Genomic DNA, 9697 nt, shown 5'->3' with positions numbered 1-9697 from the left:
CGGTGTGAGCGAGATAGTCAAGAAACCCGGCCCTCAGCTGGGTGCCTGAAAACACCGGATCCCATACCGAACTCCGAAGTTAAACAGGCGGGTCCTCGTGTCAAAGCGGGGTGGGTAGGGCCCACATTTTTTTTCAGTTTTGATAAATTATCAGGTAAAATGAATCCGGCTCTAAGAGGTATTTTAACTGTCGGTTGCACGGGGGTGATAGACGTCAAAAGCTTTGTGCCACACTGCCGCACTGCCCGTAAGGCGCTCCGGCCACCCCTGGGGTAGGTGAACCCGCCAGTCGTCGTGGGTATGCTGCTGTCCCGCATGCAGGCGTGCGTGTTGCCTACCTACAATGCCCGTTAGGCGAGGCGCTACGGCCGCCTGGGGTAGGAAAACCAAACGTGCGGTAAAGTATAACTGCAGGAGCCACGTTTTCCCAAATCCGATTTTCTGATTTTGTTTCTGTGGTACTTATTTCATGACGCGTAACACCGTTTTTCCTTAGGATGAGGTGTACATGACTATTGTACGCGACTGTTGCAACACCCTCCGACTTGAGTCTCGTTTGCTTCCCATTTCTGAGAGATTCGCGCGTGCCGTTGTCAACAGTAAGTGCTCCGACGGAAGATTCCGAGTTTTCACCGGGCCGCTTTTCTTTTCCCCTCCGTTTCTGTCCATTCTGCGGTATTTGTTGGCAATGTGGATAGCGGCATCATGACGGCCCGGGCCCCAGCCCGGCCTTCACGAAGGGTGGACAGAGGGAGGGGCGCAGGCTGCAACATTTCATCATTTGCTGGCCGGTTGTAGTCCATCCCCAGCGTGTGTGACCTGGGTGCGACGAGGAGGAGGGCGTGGCGGGGAGATGGGGGAGCCCCCCCCAACACACTCAGCATCCGGCGCGAGTACTGTGGTAGTCAATACGTACAGGCAGCGCCGATCCGACTATGCTAGAGGGACCAAGGCCCCATGCAAGCCGTGTTGAATTGTAGGAAGTTTACACAGCTCCGCCGGGGGGTGGGGCGGGGCGGGGCGGCAGGACAAAGTAGACTTGGGAGGGGGGAATAAGGAGGATCAACGCAGATGGAGATATATATCTGCGCGACTCCCGCCTACCCCATCCCGCGCCACGCCCTGCCCTTTAGGAATGTCCCTGTCCGTGCCAGGCGGGCTCAGGCCGCGCAGAAACGCAGCGCCACAAAGCAAAACCACGACCATACCGTGCGCCGCAGCCCCGCGCGCCCCCGCGGAGCGCCGCGCTGCCGTGGCGAACGCTGTTGTGCGAAAACCAACTCTGGCCCGGGATAAAGACAGCATTACCGAGAAGAGACGAGAAGTGAGCAGCTTATTCATTTCTTTTCGAGTTCCATTTTCGTTTTTTCCTAGAATATGTATCTTTTCCCTCTCCTGAACGGAGCAGCACTTCTTACACGGGGCACCAAACAGCACCGCTATACGCGAGCCCGGTCGGGATCACGATCGCTGATCGCTGTCCCATGGGCGCTGAACGACATGCCCCCCACCGCTCTACAGGACTGCACTGCACGGCATGCTCATGGCAGCAACGGGGCAACGGAGCGCCTGCTGGGTATGCAGTCCCGCCACTCACCCGTGCGCCCACGCTGCCTAACCTCGCGGCGTCTGAGCGTGTTCTCCTCATCCTAAGAGGGAGTGCTCCTACCTCTTGCTCTGGCCCGTGCCCCATCACCTCGCTCTTAACCCATCTCCCCTTCTCTCTCTCTCTCTCTCTCTCCCTCTCTCTCTCTCTCTCCCCCCCTCTCTCTCCCTCCCTCTCGCTCTGTTTCACACACCGACTCCATATCCAGTCGACCTCAGCAGAACGGTCCGTATTTGCCGTACGGATGACTGACGTCTTGCGCTGCTTCGCTCCGCGTCTGCGTCTGCCCTCCTCGTGGGGCGGGGTGTAGGCCATTGTGCAGCCCCGTGCCACACCACGCGCCGAGCAGCGCAAGGCGTCGAGTGAAGGACTGCAAACGCGCCCCGCCGCGCCGGGTACGTACGTGTGGCGGCGGGGCGCCCAGTGGAGGAAAGGCGCGCTATGAACGACGTCTTGGTGCAGTGAACTGAACGGCGAGCCTCCGTCTCAAAGAAGAGAGAGAGCCCCGATTTCCAAGCAGAGCACCCTGGTGTGCAGTGCTCTCCCAGCTGTAAGCAGGAGAGCGTGAGGGCTTCAAGCAGATTGACCGCGGTTTTCACGCAAATCCCCCCCCCCCCATACTGCTTGGGGTGCGAAATGTTTCCTTGGAAATCAAAGACGTCGCTTTCACCGTGAGCGCGCCTAGACCAAGGCCTAGCCCAAGGCCTATACCCGTTTCTGGACAGTATAAACCGTTTAGCGTGGCCGGTTCCGGTTGTACACTAGGCGCGCTCTAAAGCTTCTTCTCCAACGGCGCCATTCAGCGTGCTCCTTTGGGGGCTCGTGTGTGTGTGTGTGTGTGTGTGTGTGTGTCTGTGTGTGTGTGTGTGTTGGGGTGGCGGGGTCGCTCGCGCGTGATTGGGGTGTGTGCCCCATTAACATATTTCAATTGAGTCCGTTTTGCGCGGAACACCCTATTCCCCGACTCGCCCCGCCCTGCCCGGTTAGGTCGCCTGCTGAAGCCTCGCCGGTCTCCGGGTTTGAATTTCCCCCCCCCCCTTTCTCCTTGCCCCTTGGGCCATTGCCCCTCCTTGTCCCGCCCCTTCTCATTCGGAGCCGGCCCGCAGCAGCAGCCAGCAGGCCCAGCAGGGAGCAACACACGCGACGTAAAGGTGCAACCGCTGCTGCTGTGGCTGATCTCGACCACATTGCGATGGCCTGGCCGCCGTGTGTGCGGGAGAGTGAGTGAGAGAGGCGGAGGGAAAACAAGTGAGGGAGCGAGAGAGGGAGGAGAGAGCGAGCGCGCGGCGTGGTTGTGGCCGAAAAGGCTGGCGGCCTGGCTTGGCACGGTTCAGCCAGGCAGTCTACGGGGGAGACAATGGCTGCAATTCTCGGAGCACAGAGAGCGAGGCGAGGCGAGGCGAGTGGGATAGGAGGCGCCAAGCGTGAAGTGAGTTGGGCCGACGTGACAAGGGGAGGGCCTGCAGGTGGCAGCTCGGGGGCGCGGCGGGGCGCGGCGGGGCGCGGCGCGTGGGGCTCTTGTATGAAAAGGAGGAGGGAAGAGGGCGCGCGTCAGGCGGGGCGGGGCGGGGCGCGGCGCTCCCATGGCGCGGGTACCTACTACCCGCGGCCGCCGCAGGTCGCGGCTGTTGTTGATGTTGGGACGCCAAACCTCCTCTTGACTCTACACACAAGACCTGGCGTGTACGACCGTGCAGCGTCTGGCCGGCGCCAGCGAGGTGAACACACAGCAACGTTTCAACTCCGATCCATCAAATAGGCAAAAAGCAGGACGTTCTGCTGTTTCCGTTTTCCTGTTTTGCTTCCCGCTGATTTTCTTTCCTCCAGCCCGGGCGCTAACAAAGTGTCCAGCGTGTCGTTGGCTCACGGCGGCCCGGCCGCGGGCCCGCCGGCGGCCCCACTGTGATTGTGGCACTACCTGCCCGGCCTTCCCCCTTCCCGCCCCCGCCAGCGCGCCAGGCTCTCAGAGAGATTGGCCGCCCACGCCTTTTAGATGCGGCGCTTAAGTTGAACGACTTTCTCGCACTTTGCTTCTGGGTTTCCTTGCCGCTGAACCGGTTCGTTCCCGAGCCATTGTTGTAGTACAATCCCGTCCCAGGCAACAACTGTGCCGTCTGGGAACCCTCTCTCCCCTCCATTGCTTGAAGGTAGATAAATGCTCGTCAGCAGGTTGTCAGCATTTGGATTTCTTTCAAGGATGTTTAAGCTCTGAAGCAGCAAGTAGCTTGCCCTGCATGTACGATTACGACCGGGAGTCACAAGTCTTAAGTACTCTGTACACACTGTTCAGCGGGGTGGTCGGTAAAAGCATCGCTCAGCGCGGGTTCAGTATCGAAAGGATTTTGTTTTGTCTCCAAATAGCTCGTTCGGGTTCCAAGGATTTTGTTTACAGTCGGGACTTCAGGGCCGGGATGCTCTGAGGCAGAGGCTCGGAAGGCTACCGCAGGCCACCGCTGCAGCCAGCTCCGCTTTGCCGTTTGATTCGCTCAGACGGAATTGTCAATTAGGCCGAAGTGGTGTTGCTCAACCCGTTCCCGTGTGGTCGTGAGAGCCCCCGTCCCCGCTCCTCGTCGCCGGCGAAAGCTTGGGCAGGCGGGTCCACGGCCCCCTCGATGGTGCCCGACGGCGACGTGATGGTTGTACCTCACCCCGGCCCTGGTGCTCAACTCCATTCAGAACTCCACCGTTTATTCAGTATGACTAAATGTCTGTCGTAGTAAACAAAACAGTCCAAAAACAATGTTAACTAAATGATGGACAAACAAATAAAAACTAAATTACCAACACGAGCAAAATTTTGCCAATTCAAAACTAGTTTCTGAAAATGTTGGTCCCTACCTTGCAAATATAGGAAAACAAAGGCTGACTTTGCTATGCACTTACATTGCAGAGAAAGAGAGAGAAGGGGGCTCCATTCGGTCGGAAAACCTGGAGCAAAACACACATCTCATTGACACAAAACAAAATCAAAGCGACGCAAGAGTCTCCGAGAGTGGCATTTGTTCGCATCTTCTCAAATACTTTGAAATTCCATCACAGGCCAGATAAGGAAAGTGGCACCCATTGACCCATTGACGAGGCAAAACCTGCGAAATTTGAAAAACGCATATGAGTCGTATAGGGCATGCAGTCTTCTCACATGACCGTCATTTCCAATCTCACCATTCGAATAAGGTAACGTTCAGTATTGAGCAGGCGCGTGGGAGACGTGTCTCGCGGACACCTGAGGGACACCGCCTTCCCCGCTAGTTATATTGAGCTCAATGGTGTGGACTCCGAGCTGCAAGCTCCTCGGCTGACTGGGCTGACTGGGCTGACTGAACGCGGGCTGCGATGCTGACATGAAGGGGCTCTGCGGCCCTGGCTGCGGCACTTGCATCTGCGGCGCCGGCGGCGCGGGCGGCCCCGGCTGAAACATGCTCTGCAGTGCCGCCTGCTGCCCGCCTTGGTAGCTGCCCCCCAAGTGCACGACTTCCTTCTGAAAAGTGCGCATGCTTTCCTTGTGAAACGGCCCCGCTGCCGCCTGCCCGGTCGCCGTGTACGTCAGCCCGCGCTTCAGCACGCCGCCGGCGCCACCGGCGGGCGGGGTCTCCTGGGGCGCGAGGGCGGCCGCCGGCCCGGCCCCCGTGTGCTCGACCGTCGACTGGTCCATCTTCAGCACGCTCGACGACGACTGAAAGGAGCTGGCCGGCCTGTCCCTGGCTGCGTCCGGCACGCCCCTGCCCGTGTCCGGCACGCCCGTCCACACTCCGAATGCTATCCCGCTGGACGTCGTCATCTTCGCCGCCCTCTCCTCGGTCAACACCGTGGAGGGTTTGGCGTCCAGGAGGTACGGGCCCTGCGGCGGCGGCGCGGTGCCGCTGAGGATCAGGTGGATGGAGCCGATGCGCGGCGCCTCCGTCGTGGTCGACAGCACGCCGCGCTTCGAGATCTGTAAACACAGAACCGCTGGACTCGCATTGTGTGTGGTTTTGAGGCGGGAGCTCCTCCCCTTCCGTTAGTTTACAAAGACTTTGCGTACGAAGGTAAAGAGAAACTTTTTATTTCTAAAATTATGTTCTGGTTATATAATAATAATAATGCGACGGACGCCCCTAACCTAACCCCAACCCGTCGAACTTACCCAGTCCAAAATTCAGATTGACTCTATGGGCGACGAACACGAGGAGAACGTCCAAAAGCCTCGTGGAACACCACTTATGAAATTCCCAATTCTCTCGAGTTTCCTCCATGGTATAGGGTGCCCATCTGTGTTTTGGACGGGGCCGCACACCTTGCTCGCAGGCTTACCGAGACTCTCTTGCTTGCCTTTGCGGACTTCTTGGTGGTGGCCGCGGGCGCCGCCGTCGAGCTGGTGGCCTGCTTGCCCGGGGCGATCTGGTTGAGCAGCACGACCACGTGCTGGTCGGCGAGCGCCGAGGCGGCGGCGGCGAGCGCCACCAGGGCCAGGACCACCCTCATGGTCGCCGTGCTCGCGGCGGCGGCCCTGCTCGCATCGCGCTGCGGCACTGGGGCCGGACCCCCTCCACCGCGGCCTTTACGGCACCGATAGGCGGGACACTGCAAACCGCTCGCAAAGGAAATAGGACGGGCTTGGCGTAAATTTAACGCAGCCGCACAGAGAAGCTTAGTTTGCCACAAACTGAGTGAGACCGTAAAATCCATTTGTGTATCTCCTCTGGGAGAGCTTCTCGTTCTCACAGAGTGGCTCACCTGCGGGGAGTGCGGCTAAGTTTAGCCACCTTTTCGCGGCCCGCTAACCTGGTGGCATTTACATCTCCAAATAGACAAAAGAGGCGATGCGTGAAGCGTAAGGGATTGCGGAAATGGAAGGGGCCGACGCGGCGTGACGAGCGAGGGTTTGGTGATGGAGGGGGTGGGGGTCGGTCCAGGACCCGGAGGCTGCAGGCTAGCCAGAGGCAGAGGGCCCAGAGGGATAGGGAGGGGGGTGACCTGGGGCTGGGGGATGGAATTCGTGCCCGCGGCTGGTCCCAGTGAATTATCACGGCAAGGGGGGACCGTCAATGGGGTCTCCCCGGCGCTACTCACGCCCCGCCCCGCCTTGAGCCTCTCACTCCCCCCGCTCCATTTCACCCGACTGGCAAACACTTTCAGCGGCAGCTACAGCAGCTGCTCGCGGCCCCGGGCCTGAGGGGACATGCCGCCGGCAGAGGGACGGCCCGCACGCCGTCACACCGCCCGAGGAACCCTCCGCACCGCATACACACCCAGACGCCCCGCCCCGCACTCAGAGAAATGTTTCGTTGCAGCCATAAAAAGTCGTGCGACTCGTCGGGTCAGTCATGAGGATCATAATTTTAGTTACAGAAACTACACTTTTTAAGCAACTAAAATTTTGATGCCTATTACTAGCCCAGACAGATCGAACAACAGTTGATGGTGGTTATCAAAAATCTGATGACTGCAATCGAAAATTTCTCTGAGTGCGGCCGACACTTCCGGCACGCGCTTTCTCGTCGCCGACACTACGCCGACATCCACCGACCAGGGGCGCGGCGCGACGGTGGTGGCGCCCCGTTACAACTGCTCGGCGCGGTTCCCCGGAGGCCGGTGCCCCGGCGGCGCCGCAGGGCTGGGACAACACCAATATCAAGGAATTGCTCCCCGGGTAAGCAGCAGCGCGCCCCTTTGCGGCCGTACAAACGAGAAAAAGCCGGATGGCGGTCTCTCCTGGGCACAGAGAGGGCGGGAGAGGGGGTAAGGGGGGTGGGCAAGAAAGAAAGAGACTTGCACCTGCACTCGCGACAATATTTGCCTTCTGCGAACAAAAAGAAGGAAATGGGTGTCTTTTTTGCGGGTGGCCACTAAAGGGCTTGCCACGCCCACCCCTTTACCTCTCCTCTCTTCTTCGCCGCGCACGCGCATCGCTCACGGATTTCGCTCCCCGGTGAGGGGATTGGGGGGAGGCGGCAGGGTGAAATAAAATAAAAATCAGGTGTGCTCACCGGAGCGGAGTGATCGCGTGTTGGCAGCCGCCTCGGCAGCCGCTCAGCCCGGCCCAGGCCCGGCCCCAGCCTTTGAGCCGGCCGCATGATCAGTCCAAGATAAGTTTCCGACTCGGTAGGCTGATCCCATCCCCATGCATTGAGCCGACCCCTCTACCCCTTCCGCTACCACCCCCGCTCCGCGAGGACCCCTTCCGCCCTCTCCTGCCAGGTAATTTTTCCATGATTTTTTTTCTTTCATTCTTCGCAGACGAACTACATCTTTCTTGCAAACATTTTGGGAGAAATTCAGCACTCTTCGATTTAATGTTTGAAAGCCAACGGAGGTGAGCCGGGACTTCGTCGCCAAGGTCCACCCTCAGTCCCCGTCTGACGTCCGAATAATCGCCGTGCAGACGATGCGACGTGCCTAGTTTTGTTCTACTTCCGGTCCGGGCTGCTGCTGCAGCTGTCTCCGTCCAGCCGATATCTAAGTCGATCGGTCGCGAGTGTGTTGATAATTTGTTTTGTAAAATCGTCAAAATGTAAGGTGATATTGTGAAAGTGCCAGTAATTGCCCCTAGCTACGCAACTACGCTTAGGGAAGGTATGGTCTGTGTTGTGTGGCTCGCTTTCACCGGGAGGTTATGCCACATGGCACACCACTTTTCTTCTCAACATGATGTCAGCTGAGGAGACTGGGATACCTGCTCTTACCTCTTCAGTTTTCTTGCAACACAACCTTACTGTGAGTAGTGCTTCATGGGATCTGTTTGGAGTGTAACGTAAATCGATCTGACAGAATGATTTTATGCTATCAAAACCTTCGTGTGATGCCAATTTAAATGTGCAGCGTTAGAAAGATCTAATCTTTTTTACAATATGTTTTTGGTTCCAATAGAATGATTATGAGGCAATAACCATTGAATCATATTTAATTTGCCCAATTGTTGTAGCGAACTCTCACCTATGTATTGACTGCGTAAAATCCTTCTGTGAGTGGTATTTGAATAGATCTTTGCACCTGTGCACAATCTGGTTCCACCATCATCATAAAATGATCTCAAACCACTTACAAAAGTTTTTTACGAATTTCCTCTGACATGTCAAATGTACTTTCTCATGTCAATATATTTGTAGAGAAAAGCATTTACATATATTCAGACAGGTCAGCTCTTTAAATCAAATCAATCTGCATTCAAAACAATAGCAGTAGGAACTTTATACATGGAATGAAAAACATTCATTTTGTCGTATTGTTCTCTCAACACTTTGATTTTTTGGCACACCCTGGGCCGGCCAAGCACACCTTGTTTTATGGGCATTGTTTGGATAATCCAGACACAGACTGTGGTAAAACCCAAGTCTCTATGTTCACAATGGGTTTAATACTCCACAACCAGATTCCAGACAGAGTGACACCAACCCATGGAACAGCATTAGTAGACACTAAAAGTTACTCAGACAGATGCTAAGAGAATGACCGACACATTCTCTCCGAGGAGGTATCAACTTATGTGTAACCAATGTTACTAACACACATTCAGATACATTGTTATTGCTTAGTCTGAGACTAGTACGTTTGACAAGCTGCTCACCTCAGTACACATATCTAAAATGTTTTTTTTCGAGTGTGTGGACTAGAGGCAACTTCCAGAACCACACACCTCTGTGGTACGTGGTACGACCACAGGAACCACGTAAAGTTCCTGTTCTGTGGTTTCCTTGTGGTTTCCTTGTGGTTTCCCTGTGGTTTCCCTGTGGAAAGTTTTCCGCAGGACCTCATATCATATGAGTCATATGCCATTTTGAGGCAATGGGTTGTGAAACAGTCTCTTTCCATAGTTTTTGTCTCGGGAGAGAGGGGGGGGGGGGCTACAGGTAAACATGCTCACGCGTGTTCACGACACGGGAGGCACAAATACACTCCTGTGTGACCGTGTGTCACCGAGTCGCCGCGCCCTCAGCCCCCTCAGCTCAGGTCGTTGTCGCTCCGTTTTGAAAGAAGAGACGCGTGAGGATGGGCGGGTGGGATCGCGTTTCACACAGTTACGTTGTGATGCTCGCGCGCTTCCGCTGTTGGGAGGTGGTTCAGGGTGTTCGTTTCGTGGTGCGCCGCCCAACTCAGCGTCATAGTTCCATGAGG

At 56.6% G+C, this 9697-nt stretch overlaps 1 protein-coding gene across 4 annotated transcripts; it reads right to left on the bottom strand.

Moving 5' to 3' along the window:
- Window positions 1-3930: 3930 nt before the first annotated feature.
- On the bottom strand, window positions 3931-6140 carry LOC113213867 (uncharacterized). 4 transcript variants are annotated; one of them, XR_008010951.1, is made up of 5 exons: window positions 5897-6140; window positions 4769-5537; window positions 4628-4692; window positions 4490-4534; window positions 3931-4314 (listed from the first exon to the last, which is right to left on the bottom strand). XR_008010951.1 is itself a non-coding variant. In XM_052265715.1 (3 exons), exons 1-2 carry the CDS (start codon window positions 6065-6067, stop codon window positions 4788-4790), a joined length of 921 nt encoding a protein of 306 aa, XP_052121675.1. In that variant the 5' UTR covers window positions 6068-6140; the 3' UTR covers window positions 4470-4692; window positions 4769-4787. The 4 variants fall into 4 exon arrangements, 2 of the variants coding, with proteins under 2 accessions (XP_052121675.1, XP_052121676.1); XR_008010950.1 differs by having other exon boundaries at window positions 4490-4692; XM_052265715.1 differs by lacking the exon at window positions 3931-4314 and having other exon boundaries at window positions 4470-4692.
- Between the last annotated feature and the right edge of the window lie 3557 nt (window positions 6141-9697).

This window comes from Frankliniella occidentalis, unplaced genomic scaffold (genome assembly GCF_000697945.3).
Source record: "Frankliniella occidentalis isolate FOCC.00 unplaced genomic scaffold, Focc_3.1 Scaffold29, whole genome shotgun sequence".
Classification (NCBI taxonomy): domain Eukaryota; kingdom Metazoa; phylum Arthropoda; class Insecta; order Thysanoptera; family Thripidae; genus Frankliniella; species Frankliniella occidentalis.
The sequence above is the reverse complement of the archived record's forward strand: the minus strand, read 5'-3'. Positions and strand labels throughout refer to the sequence as shown.

Bases quoted from the DNA above. Each gene is read 5' to 3' on its own strand.
- LOC113213867 (XM_052265715.1), bottom strand. From the start codon at position 6,067: ATGAGGGTGGTCCTGGCCCTGGTGGCGCTCGCCGCCGCCGCCTCGGCG. The intron at 5,538-5,896 runs GTAAGCCTGCGA...CTGTGTTTACAG, and splicing joins AGGCAAGCAAGAGAGTCTCG to ATCTCGAAGCGCGGCGTGCT.